The 23,340-nt window shown below is 38.8% G+C and overlaps 1 protein-coding gene across 4 annotated transcripts in view; it reads left to right on the top strand.

Annotated features, from left to right (window-relative positions):
* The window catches only part of patj (PATJ crumbs cell polarity complex component), an 84,871-nt gene that overhangs the window by 17,143 nt on the left and 44,388 nt on the right, over positions 1-23,340 (top strand). For all 4 annotated transcript variants that reach the window (XM_048253135.1, XM_048253132.1, XM_048253134.1 and 1 more), the window contains 6 exons: positions 178-306; positions 1,886-2,131; positions 2,799-2,901; positions 4,018-4,106; positions 18,775-18,916; positions 19,438-19,572. In XM_048253135.1, the coding sequence (XP_048109092.1) occupies positions 178-306; positions 1,886-2,131; positions 2,799-2,901; positions 4,018-4,106; positions 18,775-18,916; positions 19,438-19,572 (844 nt within the window). The remainder of the gene's footprint in view (positions 1-177; positions 307-1,885; positions 2,132-2,798; positions 2,902-4,017; positions 4,107-18,774; positions 18,917-19,437; positions 19,573-23,340) is intronic.

Below are 23,340 nucleotides of genomic sequence, written 5' to 3'. Positions count from 1 at the left end.
ACTCTATATGAAAGAGTTTGTAGCAGGTTTGAATATTTTTGAATGTCAAAATATATGTTTGGTATGAAAAAGATGTTTTTCCAGTCATAATGTAGTGATATATGCATCAAGGTCATGGTATAATTATTATAATTTTATGTGTTAGACCATTTTACCATCTCCACCTTCTCTCTGCAGGAACAGTGGGACCATGTTGAGGAGATTGAGTTGGTGAATGATGGCTCAGGGTTGGGCTTTGGCATTGTGGGAGGCAAAGCCACAGGTGTAATCGTGAGGACACTGGTTCCCAACAGTGTGGCCCACAAGGTTTGTGCATTTTCCTCTTAACTTACCCACATTTCATTGTGACTTGAAAGACAAAATGTTACATTTATTATGCTATTGGTTGTGGACCAACCATTGCAAGCAATATACCAAAATAATAAAGACTAATGGTTGTGTGCACCACAACCATTATACTGATGCGTTACTTGCTTCACTCTAGAGGGTTGAATCCCATAGGGCATATTTGGAGAGACCTGAAGGTGCTAGTTCATCAAAGCTTTTAGAGCTTAAGGGCGCATTCACACTAGAACGTTTGGTCCGGACCCGAGTTTGTTTGGACCGATGGTTCGGTGATTTTTGATAGTGTGAACGCAGTCTACCGAACCCGGGTGCGGACCAGGGTCCGCTAGAAAACAGTGGTCTGGGGTACGGTTTGTTAGAACTCTGGTGCAGTTTGAATGCTATCTGTTCCAAAACCAGGAAATAAACTGCTGTTTTTGTGACGTTGCCAAGCGGTATTAGTAAACATTAGCTAGTTTTTATGACATAAACGGACTGGAGTCCGCAATTATTTTTTTTTTTATGTGAACAGAGACCAGCTGGGTCAGGGCTAGGAGGGAGAAATCACACTCAGGTACGGTCCAGTTAAACGGACCCAGTGTGAAGGCAACCGAAGAGTACCAGAAAGATTAGGGTAGATATATCCATATCCACGTGTGCAAAGCATATAGACTCTCAAGGACTTATAAAACAGGTACTGAATAAGGGTTTCGGTACATTAATTTGCAGAAAATCTTAAAAAAAAGTTTTTCACTTTATCATTGATGGTGAAAAGTTGCAATTTACTCTCGGAATATATTTTATTTGAATTTTAGGAAATCCATAAGAAATTGTAAAACACTTAAGGAGTCTTTAGAATTGTAGGTGGTTTCTTGGTAATTTACCAAAAAGTAGTTCACTTTTATCAAATTAATCAAATTGTGTCCCCACTGTGCATGTGGGCACATGGGGAACAAATACTATGCCAGCTGTTATGGAAGTTTAAACTCTGCTTAAAAGCTTAATATCTGAATTCAAAACACCACTCTGTATTTAAACCACTCCTGCTCTTCTTCTCAGCCTCCACATCATAGTTTCTGTCCACCCTGTTCACAGACACAAAACCCTCCTTGTTCATAGGGCGCAGCTCTACATTTCACACATCACTGAATCTCATGCTCCAAAAAGCTCTTCAAATCAACCCTTTGTTGTTGCTGGCACTTGATGATTTTGACTATTGGTCACATTAAGTTTCTCAAATTAGACACTATAATGTATTTGTTCTTTTGCTCAGTTGTGCACTGGGGCCTTCCACTCCTCCTGCTGTTCTGGTTAAAGCCTGTATATTCTTCTAAATTTCTATTTCAAAGGAAATGTCTTTGGTTTGTTGAAATAAAACAGATTCTGATTGCAGTCGACTAGTGTAATTTAGTCAGATTTCTCTGTGATTGGCAAATAATTCAGTCTGCTAAGTCAGTTTAAATATGAATTTTGTGTTTTTGTCTCAGTAGTTACTAACTTTTTCTTGTGTCTTTTAATTTTTCTGTCTCGTCCTATTGTGTTCCATCTTTCTCTCTAATAGGATGGACGCTTGCGCACTGGGGACCACATCTTACGCATTGGTGACACCTCCACGCAGGGTCTGGCTAGTGATCAGGTGGTGCGGGTTTTGCAAGAGTGTGGCAGTCATGTGCGTATGCTCATTGCTCGTGATCCTCGCAAGTTGCCTGGGCAAGCTCCAACTCCACCCCCAGCCCCAGTCACAGCACCTGTTGCGGCCTTACCCCCACCTGTGCCTCTCCGGAGGACCAGCAGAGCCAGCAAAATTGTATGTGGTGGGAGAAACTACACATCTACAGCACATATAAGTTATTTGGAAGCAGAAAGGTTCCATTTAGTCCACGGTGCAGGGACATTGAGAAGTTTCAGTTTACAATTTACCTTATGCACGGAAGGCTCTTTAGCCAGCTCACTTATTTTCGGTGGAGCCAGGTGTGTTGCAGCCGCTGCTATTGTTGTAATGTAATTAGTAAATTAGCAAAAAAGATATTCAGTGTTGGAGTGAACATGTAAGGAGCAAAATATAACTGAAGATGCGGTTACAACACAGCTAACGCACCACCGTAAATAAATGAGCTGGCTAAAGAGCCTTCCCTGTATAAGGTTCATTGTTGTAAAAAAAAATAATTAGGTACTTAGGCCTTATGAGCAGAATTTTACTTCCATGCAATCCTGCTCATGCAAAGTATATTAGGGTTCATTGCAGCCGTTAAGAAACTAGTAGTGTATAAGCAGTTATTACCTGCTAGTAGACATAGTTTCTTTAAGGAATTTTTGTGTACTCTAGGGGGTTCTATCCTTAGGCTCTGTAAAGTGCTTTGAGACAATGTATATTGACGTATTTAACTAAACTTTTATTTGTTGAAACTGAATTGAATTTGTTTTGATGTTCTTTTTAATAGAGTTTAGGCTAATATTGGTATTTTTTTCTGCAGCCCAACCTGCAGGGTTATGAGATTCATGAAGTACCATTGAAGAAGAAAGAGGGTCAGAGTCTTGGAATCTCCATCATAGGGCACAATACATTAAGCAGCGAAGGTAACGTATACTGTATAATAAATTAATGATGAGGAGTTCCTTACAGCTTATGTTGACCATGAACTGACCTTCACAAATCATGGATCTTTAAAATAAGATTAACACAGTGTTTTGCCATTGGCCACTAAATCAGAAATATTTTGGAGCCAAATCAAAGTTTTGGCAGACAAGCCGCCAGCCAATTTCAAAACATCAATGCTAAAAAAAAGTTACTTAAAACGTTTTAAACTGTCAACCTTTTTCAAAGTTATGCATCAATCAAATGCCAATATTTCTTGATGTAAAGCTTCAACTTAATTGAAAGTTAACATGCTCTATTTCTATCACATTATTTAGACACACACCAAATGCGGGGCACAACAACTGACAAGTGTCAGTATCTCGAAAATAACTTGGTTATATAATTTGGTATACTTACTGTACATGTTGCCCCATTAGCTCATATTTGCTAAAGCACCAATTGGCTTGCACATCAAAATGGCCAAATGGATCAGAATGGATCAAATTTCAGCAGTCACTATTAGCCAGTATGAATGTGCAGTCTTCATGAAACTTCACATGCTCATTAATATTGGCACATTTAGAATGTAGAAGCTGTGTTCCAAACTTCACGTAAAAGCAGCTACATGGGGGCGCCAAGAAGCAATTTTAATTCTAGATTCTAATTCTAGTTTGTGGCACGCATACCGCGAGTATAAGGATTATCGTTGTTTGTGGTTATTTTTATTCATTGTTAATTCCTTTTAATCAATAATTCAATCATTCATTTATTTAATCAAGCAATTGTTACTCAAACGTTTAATTTGTATTTAAATAAATTTTAGTTTTAGTACTTTTATTACTTTTACCGGTGCATGAAATAATTTGACTTTATTTAAGAGTATGTTTCTGTATTTAGTAGACACTAAGTAATTTCGAAAATATATGATAACAATAAAACAATGATAAAGAAAAAAAACACTTACATTGATAATTTAGTGTGGTGTAAAATTAAATCAGATTTTCATTTAAAAGTTTTTTCAATTCTTGTGCCGCCACTACATATGTCCTGTTACAGCCAATACCCCCTGATTTATTCAGTCATTCAGTCTCTCTTTATTTCTGTCTTTCTATTAGATACTGTAGGAGTATATGTAAAGCATGTGATTCCTGGGAGTGCTGCAGATCAGAGTGGGAACATTCGTGTCCATGACAGGATTATAGCGGTAGGTGACCAGCCACTTTTAAGTAGGCTAGCTCTTTTTTAATTCATATTCTGGGTATGTTTGTGGCTTGTTCATATGCACCAACATAGAAACACACAAAGAACAAAGATATGAAGAGGCAGACACTTGCAGACAATAATCAGCATGCCGATGTTATAAGGGAATGTCCTCTTTGTTATATAGAACTACTTCAGACAATGTCTAACCCCAGTCTGTAAGAAAACGTATTAAAGCTATCAGATAGCTCACTTGAGGCTTGGCATATTTTACTTTATGTGTAATAAGTGTAGATTATATGAAAGCTTCATTTTCTAGTGCAGTGCCCGTTCAAACATGCTATTCCTGTAGCCCAATTACATGTCTGCAGGTAGGCCTGCTTCTAAAATAGGATGATGGGGAAAAACATAATTCCAGGTAAGCATTCAATAATGAATCATATAACATAATAAATGTGAAGTATTCAAGCATGGCTTAAATGTGACATTTTTTACAAATCAAAATGACATAATCCTAACAGCTGTTTTCAGTCAAGGCTATATGCTTAGCCTATTGAATAACTTGATGATAGAGAAAACAAACCATTTTGTGGAATGATGCATCATCATATGGAATTTGCAACGGTGTGACTCAAAAACAGTCTCTAGTGGCCTATAAGTGACATCATACTCTGTCTGCCACTCGTTGCTTGTCGCTGGTTATGCTTTGCATGTGTGGCATTCTGAGACGTTCTTTAATTCGGGACCATTATCGCTCATTTCAATATAAACAGTAATTCTGAGGCACTCAAAAGGAATATAAATTAAAAAGCCTTTATTTTAAATTTGGCTATCCATTAAAAAACATGCCAACATGTTTCGGCCTCTGTGGCCTTCTTCAGGGCAAATTCAAAATGGCAGTCCGTACGTAGGCTGCATGCTCTATAGTATGTCTGCATGTGGTCACATGACCTAGAAGCACAGGTGTTCATCTGCACAGGTGTTACCTGGCAGAGTGCAATTACAAGTTACTTTAGTAAAGACAAAAATCACATTTACAATATTTTACCAATTTCCACATCAAAATACAGTTTAAAATATCAATATAAATGAACACGTATAGTAACAGGTTACATTATATAAAACAAGTTACACATACGGGTTACATTGTGAAAAATATTTCATTTCATTTCATGTTACAGATACAGGTTACATTGTGGAAAATATTTCATTTCATGTTACAGATACAGGTTACTTTGTGAGAAAGATTTCATTTCATGATCTAATAAATATGTGCAGTTTCAGATGTTAACCCTTTGCAGACGGCCCATTCTAATTTCGGTACCCCAGTACCGATGACGTTCAGTCTAATAACTCCGCCATACCCCAACCAATTTTATCACTGAAAACTTCCTCAAACACGTCACATCATAGGCTTTCTGGTGATATGATTGGTTAAGGGATTTGTGGCGCGAATTTCTTTTACTACGGAAAAATCAAGAGTTGACGTCTCCCTCCACTAGAGGAAAAACAGCAGGAAGCACTATGCATCGTAGATCTTGACGTCGTCTAAAGGAGAAACTACTGGATCATCTGAGGTAAAAACAAGTCTTTTTATGTTATTATTACTTGTTATCCATGTTATTACTTCAAAATCGTTTTTAAAAGTTATTTTTGCTGGTAATTACACCTTGTATGCATGGCCGTAACATAATGCGTGTGTGTTCACTTCAGCTGATGACAGCTGGTATTTTAGCACACCGTAATCTTTAGTAAACTCATCATTTTCAGTCATTTTTGGGGGGCTACTATATGTCAACCACGATTACAGACCTACTAAGACTGAAACTTTAACGATTTGTTCTATTTTGAACGATGTTGCTTGCTTGTCATCTGATAGAAAACTAGCTAAGTTAGGTAACGTTAGCATCAGGAGAGCCTGCAACATGTCCTTGACGCGTAGTCGAGATAAAGTTCACTCCCGTGCTTCATGACTGCCAACTTTGTCAAGTAGACCTAATCGGTATTTTATTGTCAAATAAACCTTTCATTCCTTCGTAATATGTATAGCACAATTTACAGTTGTTTGTAGCCAAGTTGCTTAGCTTACTTAGATAGAAACATCTGACATGAATGACAACGTTAATGTTACGTTACCGACGTGAAGACTGTGTTGATCACCGATGGTGTAACGTAAGGATTTTATTCATTGACTGCTGTTTTCATGAATACATGACTGAAGATTTGTTATAAATGTGTTTTAGTATTGTTTAGCTTTTAGGCTGTAAGGTTGGCTGCTACGATTATGAGGTTTTTGGGTGGCTAACTATGATGGGAGCTCATACACCCAAGCCTACTCGTCAACACATTATTTTTTCTAAGGGGTGTTTTGTCTTTCTGCGAACTGCAGTAGCCTATGCGGTGTGTATGTGTATGCATATGCTGTTTAGATGTTTTCTGTCATCTCCTGACTCATGTTAATAAATCAATTTTGCTTGTAAGCTGGTATGCTATGTATGGTTTAGCCAAGGCAATAACACTTACTGTAGTGAGCTCTGAGACTAATGTTACCTCTCCAAGCAATATTGGAGTTCTCCAGTGACAATAATACTTTTAGTGAAAAGAGTCATGGTTGGTGGTGATTAAGATTATGTGGAAGTAATGTAAAATAAAACTGAACAACCTATTCACTATCAGACCTGTGATTTGTTATTTTAGATGGAGGGAGAGAAGTACATGCAACTGGGGTGAAAGCAGCCCGACTGCTGATGGCAAATATGACCCCAAGGACCACGATGGCATGGACATGGGACATGGATGGGTAGCTTCTGGATGAAGAAGAAGACAATGATGTGCTACAGGAGGAGATAATCTTCCATCATCCTCAGCTGGGTAAGCATGTTTGTGTGTGTGTGTCGTCCATCTGAAGCAAGCACATTTCTGGTTGTGATAAGAGTGTTGCTTATAACAATAATGAGAGGGATTATAGTGATAATAGTTTGGTTAGATTTATAATTCAATTTCTATATTTCTTATCTGACAATTTCTTTATTTTGAGTTTGGTCAAGTCCCATGTCAGGTAGAAAGCATACACTTTGCCTATCCTTCCAACACAGATAGAGACACCAACTCCAATAGCATTTACACCCCATCGTCTGCTAGGCTTAGATGGACACACACACACACACGCATGCACACACACACACACACACAACACACACACACACACACACACACACACAACCATGCCACAGCTGTGACAATGCACACACCACGGATCTGGTGTGAATGTGGCGTTAGTGTATCACCTTATGTGTGGGGCAAATGATATGGATAATTATATATTGTATCAAATTATATGCTGTATGGTTGTTAAATGTATTGAATTTCTTCTAACGTTTTAATTGTTTATATATATATATGTGTGTGAATGTTAGTATGAATTGATGTTTTGTTCACCATGTAAGATTTGTTGATCTTTGTTATACTGTTGTCTTGTCATTCTTGTAGTTCTAATAGTTACTGCATGTTTGTAAACATATGTTTATGTTATTTACCTGAAGTTGTTGTTCCTGGTTATTTAATCACATTGTTTAAGACTTTTCTAAATAAAATGATTTATTTCCCCTTTAAGTAAACCTAACACATGTGCCAGTGTCTCTATATTCTTGTTTTCATAGTAGAATGAAGCACACGGAGAAGCAGTTACAATCAGCTAGTCTGTCTTTCAGCCTTTATCTGTCCTCCCCACAATTGATTTAGCCTCTTCAGAGTACAGTAAGACATCCCATATTGAGCTTGTTTTGATGGTAAAACAGCTTATTTTTTTACATGACCATTATATCTGTATTTTTAGGTCAGATGCCAAACCGGGAAATGAAAACATTCTACTCTTTAAAAATTCTACTTGTTACTGTTATGAGTAAATTAATCATAACTTCTGAACCAAAGGTGATGAATTGATTCTGTTTTTTTTCACTGAGGAGAACACAACACTGGCTATCCTTTGCACACTATATCTACAACAGACATCAGGTGAAAAGAAAGATTCATCTTGAGAAATTGATATTTTCATGTTTTTTGAAATTGAATTTTGAAGGTTTTGTTTAAAAACAATGTGTGTTACCCTCAAACTTATTAACTATGATATGTACCATTTTAAAGGGCTAGTTCTCCTGATTACAATGGTGGGTATATCTTATCTCTGTCATGTAGCATGGCCACACAATAAAGCCTTTTTGTCTCACAAAGGGCATCAAGTATGAAAAAAAACGGAATGTTTAGGTGCCGTCTGCAAAGGTCTAATAAATTTATCATAACTTTTGAACAAAAGGTGACACATTGATTCTGTTTTTATCACTGAGTAGAGGACAAAATTGTGAATCTCCCATACACTCTATGTTTTTCTCTATCTACAATAGAAATTGGGAGAAAAATTAGATTTATCTTGACAAACTGATATTTTCGTGTTTTTGGGGGTTGAATTTTAAAGATATTTTTTAAAAATTATGGATGTTCTCCTCAAACTTATTAATTATATTTTATACCATTTGAAAGGGCTATTTCTCCTGATTAGAGTGGTGGGTATATTGTATCTTTGTCATGTAGCATAATCATACAATAAGCCTTTTTGTGCCATAAGGCCATCGAGTATGAAAAAATGGAATGTTCGGCACAGTCTGCAAAGGGTTAAATGATTTTGCACTTTCAACATTTCACTACTGTCCACATTGTCCACATCAAGATACACTTTAAATTTTCAATATAGATACACATACATAGCAAAACATTGACATGTGTATAGTCAGTTACAAAAAAGGAAATATCCAATTCTAAGTTTAGACCAGGGTATTGGTTAGCTTTTAAAGTATAAATCCAAAGGATTCTCTTTGCAAAAGTTTTTAGTCTATCCCCCCCTCTTGGTGATATTTTAACATGTTCTATCCCAAAGATTTTTAGAGGATACAAGGAAGTTTATTGTCACATGCATATAGTTACTGGAAGTAAGAAATGCAGTGAAATTATGTCTAGTGTCAGCCTATTTGTGCATTAATGGGGGTAAAAAGTGCAGAAGAGGGGTTTAGTAGATTAAGTGGCAAGGGCTGCATAAGAAAGGTGGGGGAGGATTGGGATTGGGGGGGGGGGCACCAACAAGGAGCACCCAAGAGCCACAGGGGCAAGGAAAAACTCCCTTACCAAGGAAGAAACCTTGGGCAGATCCACGGCTCAAGGGGCTAACCCAACTGCCAGGGGTCTTGGTGTGTGTGTTGGGGGGGATGACCGGGGAGATGGGATAGTGTGCTGTGTATGTGGGGAGAGGGCATGTGCAATATGTGTGTTGGAGAAGCTTCCTCATGAGACAATGTGCTGTGTATGGGGGCAGTGTACTGCAAGTATGATGAAGGGACTTACTATTTTGCAAGCAGAGTACTGTATGTATGATGTATCACAGTGATGACAGTGAAGAGGCGGGAGGGAGGGAGCAGTGACTGTGTGTGTGTAGTGTGTGTGTGTGTGTGGGTAGGTGGGGGCAGTGTGCTGTAAGTATGTAGAGGATGTGTGTTGGAGAAGATCCTGAAGACAAAGTATGTAGAGGAGGCTTACTGTAGCAAGCAGTGTGCTGTATGTATGTGAGGTGATGACAGTGATGATGTAAGTGTGTGTGTTTTGTGTGTGTGTGTGTTGGGGATGAGGGTGGGGTGGGGGGTGGGTGGGCAGAAAGGCTAGGCAATCAAGGACATGGGTAGATAGATGGAGGAGAAATCAAAAATAATAAATAAAAAGTTCTATGGAGATGTGCAAAAGTTGGAGAAAGTCAGATGTGTGTGTGTGTGTGTGATGAAATAAGAAAACAAATAAAAGGTCTGTAGCAGAGGGAGAGGGATGTAAAAGTGCTAAAAGTCATGTAGGGGTGTGTGTGGGGGTATGAGTGCTGAGGAGTGAATGAGTGCAAATTCAGTATAGTGTGAATTCAGAGTTAGGAAATGTTTGAGAGTGCTGAGGAGTGAATGTGTGCAAAGTCAGTATAGTGTGAGTTCAGAGTTCGGATGGCCTGGGGATAAAAACTTCTCCTGAGTCCCTCAGTTCTGGCTTTGTGACTACATAAGCGTCTTCTTGATTTCAGGAGTAGGAATAATCCATTGTTAGGATGAGAAAAGTCCTTCAGAATCTTTTGGTATCTTTGGAGTACTCTTCTGGAATAGATATCTTGTAGAGCAGGGAGTTGAGTTCTTATAGTACGTTCAGCTGAGCGCACTACTCTCTGCAGAGTACTACAATCTCTAACTGTGGAGTTCCCATACCAGGTGATGATGCTACCAGTTAGAACACTCTCAACTGCTGAAGTGTAGAAGGCCTTCATGATGGATGTAGAAACTTTGAATTTCCTTAGCTGACGAAGGAAGTAGAGTCTTTGTCTGGACTTCTTCAGAACATATTGAGTGTTAACAGTCCATGTTAAGTCTTCAGTAATGTGGACACCAAGGCATTTAAAACTTGTGACTCTCTACAGGTTGCCCGCTGATCATTAGTGGGGTGTAACTGTAGTTCTGCTGCTCCCTTCTGTAATCCACTACCATTTCCTTGGTTTTATTGATATTCAGTGTCAAGCTGTTAGATTGACACCACTGTGCCACCTCATCAACCTGATCCAAGTAGAGCTGTTCATTGTTACTAATCAGGCCCAAGATCACTGTGTCATCTGCAAACTTGATGATGGAGGTATGACTACTGTTGGCTTTGCAGTCATGTGTGTAGATGTTGTACAGCAGTGGACTCAAAACACAGCCTTGGGGAGCACCAGTGCTGATGGTTAATGAGTCAGATGTCGGGCGGTAGTCATTCAGACATGAAGGACTTTTGTTTTTCGGTACTGGAACAATAACAGACTGCTTGAGGCAAGTAGGAACTGTCTCTTGAGCCAATGATGTGTTAAAGATATAAGTGAACACAGGAGCTAACTGAGCAGCGCAGGATTTCAAAACCCTGTTAGAAATTCCATCCGGTCCAGCAGCTTTTCTACAATTAACCATCCTAAAGGCATTGCTCACATCGACCTCAGAGACACAGAAAGGTGAAAGGAGTATCACTGCTTCCATGGTTCGCCTCTTTGTAATGTAGAGCCATAGGGTATTGTTGGTTGCTTGTTCTTATAGCATATTTGTGCTCTGCTAATCTCTCTTTTAGCTTACGCTTGGTTCTTCCAATATAAAAACAGCCACAGGGACATTCAAGTCTATAGACAACAAATGAGGCATTACAGTTAATAAATGAGTGTATACTGTATTCACGATTTGATATCACATCTGTAAAAATACTGGTTCTGACCATATTGTTACAGTGATTACAGTTTCCACACTTATAGTTACCTCTTTTTTTGCCTGGCCAGGTGTTGTTCTCTATAGGAGGCATATAGCTTTTCACAAGACTATCTTTTAGAGTAGGGGCTCGTTTAAAGGCGATAGTGGGTACCTCCGGCAGTGCATCTCTCAAGAAAGTATCACTTTTTATTATGTCCCAATTCTTCTTGATTATTTGCTTTATTTTATTGGCTTGACTACTATACTGTGTAACAAAATAGACTTGGTTTGGCTCTTGTTGTCGCCTCTGTTTCTGAACCAACAGCTGTTGATTTCTTTAACTCTACTGTAGGCTGTATCTAAGGTCTAGAACATGTTAAAATATCACCAAGAGGGGGGGGGGATAGACTAAAAAAACTTTTGCAAAGAGAATCCTTTTGGCACTTTTTACCCCCATAAATGCACAAATAGGCTGACACCAGACATCATTTTACTGCATTTCTTACTTCCAGTAACTATATGCATGTGACAATAAACTTCCTTGTATCCTCTAAAAATCTTTGGGATAGAACATGTTAAAATATCACCAAGAGGGGGGGATAGACTAAAAAAACTTTTGCAAAGAGAATCCTTTTGGATTTATACTTTAAAAGCTAACCAATACCCTGGTCTAAACTTAGAATTGGATATTTCCTTTTTTGTAACTGACTATACACATGTCAATGTTTTGCTATGTATGTGTATCTATATTGAAAATTTAAAGTGTATCTTGATGTGGACAATGTGGACAGTAGTGAAATGTTGAAAGTGCAAAATCATTTAACATCTGAAACTGCACATATTTATTAGATCATGAAATGAAATCTTTCTCACAAAGTAACCTGTATCTGTAACATGAAATGAAATCTTTTCCACAATGTAACCTGTATCTGTAACATGAAATGAAATGAAATATTTTTTCATTAATGTAACCCGTTATGTGTAACTTGTTTTATATAATGTAACCTGTTACTATACGTGTTCATTTATATTGATATTTTAAACTGTATCTTGATGTGGAAATTGGTAAATATTGTAAATGTGATTTTTGTCTTTACTAAAGTAACTTGTAATTGCACTCTGCCAGGTAACACCTGTGCAGATGAACACCTGTGCTTCTAGGTCATGTGACCACCTGCAGACATACTATAGAGCATGCAGCCTACGGACTGCCATTTTGAATTTGCCCTGAAGAAGGCCACAGAGGCCGAAACATGTTGGCATGTTTTTTAATGGATAGCCAAATTTAAAATAAAGGCTTTTTAATTTATATTCCTTTTGAGTGCCTCAGGATTACTGTTTAGGTTGGAAACATTTTGGATCTCCAAGCTGAAGAGCACCAGAGGAATACACATCTCAACACCCAAGCAGCACTCCTAGTAACTCGTTTGTCGCTCATTTCAATATCGCTCGTTTCAATTTAGGACCTTGCAGTTGGAATTGTCATTTGCTTATTCAAAGTCTAAAGACAGTCCAAAGTAGCCTGGGCTATTCGAAGTGTCCGTTTATTGCACATCATTTTTTACGTCTTTTTGAAGAGCCACTGCATACCTGTGTGTGTTGGCGTGTTATTGCAAAATCATTTTATACAAGCAAACCGCATACAGGGGGTCTTTATTGTTGAGGTCAGACATGTTAACACATCTTGCACTCGCTTAACTTGGGCCCTGCTTCTATCCTCACTGGTAGCTTACAGTGCTGTGTGGGAGGGGGAGTGGCTAGCGGCGACAGCATGATCAGCTACAGACAACGAGAGGCAGATAGAGCATGATGTCACTTATAGGCTACCAGAGACCAGTTTTTGAGTCATCGTTACACCAGTCGGTAACGCTTTAGAATAACATGTGCTTATTAGGTATTAACAGTGCATAATAAGCAGTTAACAATTCATTACTAACAGTTAGTTAACTGTTGTTATCCTTTTAATAACATTAACTAACTGTTAACATGCAGCTTGTAAGTGGTAATAAGCAGCCTTTTAAGTTATTTACAAGCATATTTGTTAACAGTTGTAAGTGTTAACAAGCAGCTAGTTAATGCTTGTTAATGGTGTATAAGACAAAGAGGTGGATAACTAATACGCTTATAAGACCTTAGGTGGTTAACACTTACAACTGTTAACTATCTAACTGTTAGTTAGCTTCTTTGCTCGCTTTGAAGCACAAAACAGCACTTGCCCACAGAAGACCCCTCCCCCTCCACACGAGCAGCCCCTGTGCCTCTCTGCCGACAGCGTGAAGAGGACACTTGCTGCTATCAACACCCGAAAGGCAGCAGGCCCAGACAACATCCCAGGTTGTGCGCTGAAGGACTGCGCTGAGGAGCTTAAGGATGTCTTCACAGACATCTTTAACACTTCCCTGAAGCAAGCCATCGTCCCATTATGTTTCAAAGCTGCCACCATCATACCTGTGCCGAAGAAAACTGCTCCATCCTGCTTCAATGACTACCGCCCCGTGGCACTGACACCCATCATCATGAAGTGCTTTGAGCGGCTTGTCATGTCATACATCAAATCCATTCTCCCCCCACCCTGGACCCCTTCCAGACCGAGCCAAACGGTCCACAGAGGATGCAATCTGCTCTGCCCTCCACCCAGCCCTCACCCACCTGGAAAAAAGAGACTCATGTGAGATTGCTGTTTATAGACTTCAGTTCTGCATTCAACACCACAATACCACAACAACTCATCTGCAAACTTGACAAACTGGGACTCAGTACCTACCTCTGCAACTGGCTACTGGACTTCCTCTGTCAGAGGCCTCAAGTAGTACGTGTTGGCAATAATATCTCAAGCAGCATCACACTGAGCACGGGGGCCCCTCAAGGCTGCGTGCTCAGTCCGCTGCTCTTCACCCTGCTGACGCATGACTGCACTGCAACCTACAGCAACAGCCACAGTACAAATACTTCGTTACTGTACTTAAGTAGATTTTCAGATATTTTTACTTTACTTTACTATTTATTTTTGAGGCAACTTTTTACTTTTACTCCTTACATTTTAACCCGAATATCGGTACTTTCTACTCCTTACATTTTACAAAACTGACTTGTTACTTTAGTTTCAAATAATTTCAGTGGAGTTACCGTTATTATTTTTCGCGTCAGCAGATGGGAATATAGCCTACGTTGCACTTGACACACCACTTCAAGATGACTCGACAGATTTGGGCGGCATTCATTCGCAGCAAATCATTGCAGCTTGATGGTAGTAACGTTAACGTTAGCACGTTGTAGTATGTCTCAATTAAATTTAGTCAGAAATGCCCTCCTCCTCTCCTCGCCTTTGGTGCTTCCCTAACTTCTAGCTGCAGTGTAGCCTATATCCTTAGCAATCAGTAGATGGAGCATAATAGGGGTATTGAACAAGGATGTAGTGGAGGCTAAACGCAAGTAAACACAGTTTATCCATCTCTTATTAGAGTTTATCCACCTCTTATTAGAGTTTATCCACCTCTCAAAAGAGTTTATTCACCAATTACAACTGTTAACATTTAAAAATCACACTGTATTATCCACAATAACAATATGTACACTCATCAACAATCTATGAACCACTTAATGCCGCTTGTATTGTTATAAACATTGGACAATAACCTCACCATCATCAAACATGTTCTGAATGCCTTTTCTAAAAATCTAAAAAAAAAAAACACATGGCGCAGTCCACCTTACCATGATCACAGAATTTATAGTTTACCCACCTCTTATTTTACCACTACATTCCTGGGCCCAGTTTCCCGATAACGACGGAGACACGGTCTTACGAGGGTTTTCTACGATTCATCTTACGATCGTTCGTTTGGTTTTTCCGACTGTTTCCCGAATATGCTCAGAAGGCGTGAGCAGCGTGCACTGCTCTTAAGATGCTCTTAAGGGGAGCTGTCCACGTTAATAGATCTGAAATATCCTCTGATTTGACGGTGATGTCAGGTGACTGCACGTCACAGCTATAGGCCTACCATTTAAACTTCGGATCTACACATTAATTCACATCAATACGAAAATAGAAACACTTTGACATCTGCATGTAAGCATCCCAAGTAGGTTATATACCACACAGAGACATAAATAATTGTAATTATTTTAAGATTAGATTGTTGCACCATGCAATAATTTTTCGCGGTGTCACTTAAGAACACGTTTGAAGATAGGAAAGAAGTCGAGTAAGAAAGAGAGGAAATGTGTAGGCTTAGATTTTTATGCAGTAGGCTACAGACTAAACCACATGTTGCTTTCTCTGCTTTTTACCTCATAGGCCTAATAAAATTCAGTTAGCAAAGATAATGTTTCATAACTTGATTGCATTTTTGTCCGCTTTTCATCACATTATTATGACCGTTAAATGTAGGCTATTTTGCACGCTAAAATCTGATTCATCATAGGTAAACACAATAAAGAATGGAAACGTAAGTTGGATTATGTATTCTAAGTTGTATTTCCTCTGTATGTCCTGTTGGTGACCTCAGTGAGAAGTACTGTTAAGGCGCTCTTAGCCCGGTGCTCTAGTACTCTGGAGCACTCGTAGATCTACGAGTGTTTTCACGACGCTCTTAAGCTACGATGGTTTGGGAAACAGTCGGCAAGTCTTAAGACGTTCGTAAGAGGGACTTTACGACGCTCTTAGGCTTAAGATGCTTTCGGGGAACTGGGCCCTGGTCTTGAAATACATGTATTCACAGGAATCCATAGGAATTATATATTTGTGTTGTTTTATCCAATATTAGTTGTGCAGATATATATTCCATCTTATACACACCCATGAAGCCAACAAAGAAAATGCACAAGTAGAGACTTTTGTGTAATTATTCCATTTTGTTTAGTCATTCTATATCAGAACCTGACATACAATCCAAATAGTCCTCAGAAACTATTTCTGAACCTCAGAAATGCATACTTTTATTGTCAGTATGCATTTTGGGGAGTTTCCAGGGCATTACAAAACGCATGAGCATACCTTGTCAAATAATGGTCTAAAGTACTTTATTTTTCATTCTATATTGATCTACTTTTGCACACAGCTTCGCAAGACCTGGTGCTAGGGCTCAGTTGTGTTTCTAAAATCATATCAAGTGACCTACAGGACTGAAATGTGGTCAGTTCAGAGAAGCTTGTTATCCGGCAGAAAGAAAAAACAATATTCTAGGCTCTGTAACTCCGTGCCAGTGCTTTCTAAGAAACTACAGGATCTTAGCTTTCTAAAGATGTCCAGCATTTGATGGTATGCCAAAAGAACACACTGCCCTCTGAAGTAGGCAGTGCAATGTTGGGGGGGGGGGAGACTGAGAGACTGGCACTCTTGCACTCTAGTAACATTTGTATGGTCCAGGTACCATTGCATAAAAAATGATTGTCATTCACAAGACTACTTTTACTTTTATACTTTAAGTAAATTTCCAAGCCTGTACTTTGTTACTTTTGAGTAAATAAGTTAAATCAGTACTTCTACTTTTACCAGAGTATTTTTAAATATTATATTTTAAGGATTTGTATTTCTACTTAAGAACGGGAAGTGAGTACTTTTGCCATCTCTGCTGCCTTGCTTGGTTTATCTGCTTGTCGTCTTCCACTCATACCTCGTTCACACCTCATTTACATCCAAAGTTCTTCGGGGCCGCATTAAAGTACCAACCCCGAGACAGGGACTTCATTCAGCTTCGTAAAACTTCCCAGAATGCCGCATTACGGGGCCGTTCGTCTAAAGGAAACGCAAACAAACAACCCAGCCCCGTAAAAACAGTGCCAGTTAAAAAAAATCCTACTTTGTGGCTCATTTTGTCACCATTTGAATCAGGTTAAATGGCCCCAAATACGCTACCTTAGGACGTGCCACTGTCGTCCCCTCCTCCACCCTTTTAAGTGGATTTATCCATCCATCCACGTAATGTTAAAGGACAGGCAGTAAATAATAAAATCTAAACAGAAAGAAGCTACCAAATGTGAAAATGCGCATAAAATGATTCCGCGGATTTTGCAGCAACACGCCAACAAACGCAGGTCAGGTATGCAGTTACAATGTAAAAAATTATGTGCAATAAACTGACACTTTGAATAGCCCAGGCTACTTTGGACTTTTTTTAGACTTTGAATAAAGAAACAACAGTTACAACTGCAAGGTCCCAAATTAAAACGAGTGATAATGGTCCCAAATTTACGGACGTTTCAGAATGCATGACCACCAGCTACAGACAACAAGTGGCAAACAGAGCATGATGTCACTTATAGGCTACCATAGATTTTAAGTTTTTAAGTCAACATATAGCCTAACTCAAAACAGCCGTTAGGTGTTATGTGTAAAAAATGTCACATGTTGCCATGCCTAAATTCTGCACACTGCACATGTATTATAATATATTATAATGTAATACTCAGTATTCATTATTGAATGCTTAGCTGGAATGATGTTTTTCCCTATCGTCCTATTTTTAAAGCAGGCCTACCTGCTGGCATGTAATTGGGCTACGGGCTTCCTACAGGAATAGCATGTTTGAACGGGCACTGCACTAGTATGATAAATGATAAAACCGAAGGTTTACACTGCGATCGTGAATCAAGAGTAACATATTGGGCCCTATCTTATGCCTAGCGCATAGACCTCTCCGGAATAAGTCCCGCCTCCGTAACTTCCGTATCCATCCAACTTCCGGGCATCGAATGTCTATGGGAAATAACATGGCGTTTCGAAATATCATACCGGTAAAACGTCTGTAGGTGGCGAAGTAGAAAAAAATGGTGGGCCGATTGGCACACCTACAGACGTGTCGATGAGAAAACAAGCTGTGGTCAGGTGCATGCTCACACCTTAAGAAAAACCTAAGGTGAAATGCTGTATTTCAGTATTACATTTTGGACCATGCGCCTGGCGCTCTTATTCCACCTTCAAACTGGCAAAAGTGGACTGGACACACGCTAAATGCACTTACAGCATACGCTTTAGACCATGCGTTTTAGATCATCAAAATAGGGCTCATAGTTGTGTCCATGACTGGTCATAAATTTTAAGAAATGTGTGCATGCATGTAATTTTATGGGGCCTAGGGTCTAAGTCAGTTATTATACAGTATACGGGTTATTTAATCTTGGCTAATATAAACTACTAATTTATGATCAGTTTATCAACTATGTATACTGTATATGTGATCTGGATGTTGGGTAACCAAAGCTATGTTCTTCTGGGCCTTCACTTAGCATTCAAAAGCTTAGAAATTAGAATCCACCTATGGAGTTTGATACCCAGAGGAAATGCCACATGAAAATCTCCTTTACTCTTTCACTGACTTCACCCCTACCTTCTATTGTCACTGTTTTGCTTTGTGTTTGTATTCCATCCTCACATGTCCACTTTTTTCCCCACAGCTTGATGGAGTGAATTTGCAGGGCTTCACCAACCAGGAGGTTTTGGAGGTGATGAAGAAGACCGGCCAGACAGTCACCCTCACGCTTGTACGCAAGATTGCTTCAGCCAAGCCTGATTCCACTGAAAAATCCCTGGACAAGGGTGAGTGGCCACATATGAATAGAATCACACATGCCCGTCAACTGTAAAACTTGAAATGTGAAATGTTCATATTTCCAATACTGGTTTTAATGGTCTCAAATGCTAATCTCACCACTAGACATGACTGGCATTCAATATGCATGTAGAAAAAATTATTATTTTCTTTAAATGACTTAAATGTCTGTCATCAAGTGTTCCAGTGAAGTCCATTTCATTTTTTGATGGTTAAGTATGTATGTTTGTTGCCCCAGATTCCATCAAGAAAGACTATCACACTGTGTGCAGCACAGTTTTGGTCTATGTCATGCAAGGCTTTTTCAGAAGTGAAACTTTTTTGTTGACATTCTGTTTTTGTCATTTGATTTTCATGCATCTACAAAGTAGGCTACGTAGTTAAACCTGTAAATCATCCTTGACTTAACAGCCTGAGTATTGCTCCAGTTTTGAGTGTCTGATGTGTTTTGTTTTAAATTATAAGGTTGTGTGTGTGTGTGTGCGCATGTGTGCGTGTGTGTGTGCAGTTCATAGAGAGTCCTCTCGGGTGTCACTGAAGAGATCATCAGAGGTCAAAGTTAGATCTGACATACCGAAGGCTGTTGTCACGGAGTTACTGGAGTCAACTAACAGTGCTTCAGAGCCACAAGCCTCAATCAATGGTGAGTTCCCATAGTCTCACTAAATCCTGTGTTATGAACAGACATGTTTCATGTAACCTTGTAATGGGGCAGATGGGTCAGGACACAAAAAGTTGTGTATTTCACTGGTATTTACCTTAATAGATCTGTGTGAGTAAGAATCATAGCAGTACCACAAGGATGAATGCTTAATTCAAGTACACACAGTTGCAAAACTTTTTCTAACTAGATGCCTGATCTATACAGGTGATTGCAGCAAAAAGACTTTCAACCTCCACCCTGCCATAGCTATCCTCAAGCAATATATGCTTGTCTTGATCTTAATTTCACTTAGTGCTAGTAAATTCAATTGAAGAAAATTGCCTCAGATCTTTGCCACCTAGTTAACTGTTATATTGAAATTCTGGTTAGACAGTGTCAATCAGGGAAAGGTTTGGTTTGTGAAATTAGGGCAACAACCCCTCTGACAAAAAGCATCTACAGTAATTCCAAAGAGCTCAGCAGCCAAACAACAAAACAAAACAAAAAATCAAACTGTGACATGGCCAGTAATCAGAGTAAAGTGTGTTGGTGGTTATGGCTTGTAATGTGTGTCAATGCAATGCAAAAAATCAGGTGTTTGGTGTGTTTTGTAAATTTATAAAAAATAAAAGTCTCAAATATTCCATTTACATTAGTATTCAGACCCTTTGTTATGACACTTGCAATTGAGCTCTGGTGCATCCTACTTCTATCAATGGTTCTTGAGATGCTTCTACAACTTGATTAGAGTCCACCTGTGCCTAAATTAATTAATTGGCCATTATTAGGACAGGCAGACATCTCTTTATATCAGGTCTCACAGTTGATGGTGAACGTATGCCAGAGTGAAAACCAAGCCACAAGGTTGAGACAATTGTCCGTAGACCTGCGAGACAGGGTTGTGTGGAGACACAGATCTGGGCAAGGATACAAAAAAAATGCAGCATTGAAAGTGCCCATCTGAGTACTTACACAGGACTGATGGTGTACCACACCCACCTAGGCCAGTAACCAATGCCTTGAATGATGGTAAATGTTGACTCTTCAAAATCTGTACATCGTTGCCATTGACTGTTTGACTCTGAAGAAGAAGCATGGGGGTCAAACCTCGGTTTGCACTAATTAAAAATCACTTAAAGCTTTGTGTGCTCCGGTCCTGCTCCTTGGGTCTCCTCTTTTGGCTACTGCAAACTGCTTTACACTCTTCTTAGAGAACGTTTACAATGTCAATGTCAAAACAGCTTGTTACATCGAGATACATAGTATCGCCATTGCAGCAGATCTAACATCGGCTACATTATGCTACTCCATTTCATTGTGAATGCATTTGAGCGTGCACAAGAGGGAGACAGCGCGGCAGGTTCCAGCTGGCTTGTCATTGTTGATAATTGATATCTCTTTTTTATAAGAAACTTTTAAAAGGAAATTGCGATGGTAACAGTAGTTCCCACTACTGACCATTAACTGTGAGAGTGCACAGCCATAGGCATAGCACTAGCCTGGCAAAAGAGTTTTAAGTGACAGTGCACCATTTATAAATGAATTAAACAGCATCAAATTAACAGTATTTCTTAAGAAATTAATTTTCTACAACAGAATTACTTTGTCATTATTATCATTTAAATGATATATAAAATGTTATATTTCTTAAGACATTAATATTTTAAAAGAAAATTACTGTGTCATTATCATTTAAATAATAGTGTTTTACTTGTGTCACAAATATACACGCTTTGTGGTTACTCCTTAATTTGGTGATATATTTTGTATTTAATATGGCCTTTAAGAAGCTTTAGTCTTTAGGGGGGAAATATATCTGTTTAATTGCAAATAATTGCAAAATTAATTTCAAAATACTGTATGAGATTAATTCGTTTTTTTTTTTTTTTCTTCTTCTTTTTATCGTTTGACAGCCCTTGCATGAAGATTTCAGTAAAAGTAGATTATGGCTTTGTCTAGGGTGAGCTGGTCTTTGGACACCTTCACCTTCCACTCCACCTTTCTCTCTTATCAACCTTATTCTCTTCTTCTCTCAGAGCTGTCTATTGGTTTGCCTGTAAACAAGGTTACACAGAAGCTACTTGGCCAATTTTCACGAAATTTGGGGGAGGGGTGTGGCATGGGCCAAGGAATAACTTAAGTTTTGCACCAGATCTGAATCGCAAGGTCTACAAATGACTTTTCTTTTCTCTTACATTCAATCAATCAATCAATCAATCAAACCGATCAGTTCATTTCAGTTCGGATCTCATTCAATGCCATTGTCGTACTGCAATGAACCAGTGTTTTAGGGTACTTTACAGAGCCCTGAGTCCACAGCCTCACCTAGAGCAAGCATTAAAGTGTCAGGGTCAAGGAAAAAAACAGATTGACATGTTCTGTGGTAGGCGGTTCCAGAGGCAAGGACCATAGACACTAAATGCTGCCTTCCTATATTTTTGTGTTCTCACCTCGGGAATGACTAGGAGACCAGTCTCCGAGGACCTGAGTGGCCTCGGTGGAGTATACAATGACCGCATATCTGATAGTTAGTCAGGTGCTAGCCCATTGAGCGGTTTGAACACAAGTAAAATGATCTTAAAATCAACTCTAGAGCTGACAGGCAGCCAATGAAGACGGGAGAGATGTGCGCTCTCTTTTTGGTTTTGGTAAGTACACGAGCTGTGGTGTTCTGAATTAACTGTAGCTTATTTAACGTTTTCTTAGGTAGACCAGAAAAACGAGCGTTATGGCTATTTTATGTTTCTGCGTCAAATCGACGCACACCTTCAACAAATTCTAACTTTGTGTCGAGGCTATGCAGACTGCAAAGAGAGATCCTTGTCATTGGGTCCCAGCACATGGCGAATCAAATTTTGTCATTTTTAGGTCCCTTACAGGATAGTCAAACCTGTTGCAAAGAATCTTGACATCAGCAATCTAAATTTTGAACACCATATTACAAAGCTTGTGCAATCTTGTTTTTACCCACTAAGGAATATTCCAATATTAAGACTTATTTCATCATTTAAAGACACAGAAACCATCTTACATGCTTTTATCTCCTCACGCCTGGATTATTATTAACAGTCTTTTCACCTGCCTTTACTCAAAAGTCCTTACATAGGTTTCAAATAGTGCAAAACTCTGCTGCCAGGCTCCTTAATAAGACTAAAAGGTATGAATACTGTACATAGCTCCGGTTCTAGCATCACTACACTGGCTCCCAATAAGCTGGAGAATTTAAAGCTCCTCATGGCCTTTCCCCTGGTTACATTTCTGATATGCTATGCCCTATAGTCCTACACACACATTAAGGTCTGCATGCAAAGGTTTATTAACTATTCCTGAGTCGCGGCTTGCTCATACAGGGGACAGATCTTTTTTTGTCCCAAAGCTCTGGAATGCATTGCCTGAGCAAATAAGGTTAGCTGATTCTTTTAAATCTCTCCTTAAAACTCACTTGTACGGCAAAGCCTCTAAAGTTTATTTAAGTTTCATTTTTGTTTCGTTTTGTTTTGGTTTTGCCTTGTATACTTTCGAATTCCTGTAGTTTTTTTTTTTTTTTTTTTACATTTCCATTATTCTTGCCAATGTTGATATGGTCTTATTTGCATTGTTTTTAGACATTTAATTCTGTTGTGTTCTGTTCAGTTATTTTATATATGTAAAGCACTTTGTGACTTTGTTACAAAAATCGCTCTATAAATCTAGATTATTATTATATTATGTTCTCTGTCATCATAGAATCAAATATGTAACTTACAGTAACAAAATACAAACATAAAC

Source organism: Alosa alosa, chromosome 9 (assembly GCF_017589495.1).
Source record: "Alosa alosa isolate M-15738 ecotype Scorff River chromosome 9, AALO_Geno_1.1, whole genome shotgun sequence".
Lineage (NCBI taxonomy): Eukaryota > Metazoa > Chordata > Actinopteri > Clupeiformes > Clupeidae > Alosa > Alosa alosa.
Note: the sequence above shows the minus strand (reverse complement) of the source record. Positions and strands in the feature narration are given on the sequence as shown.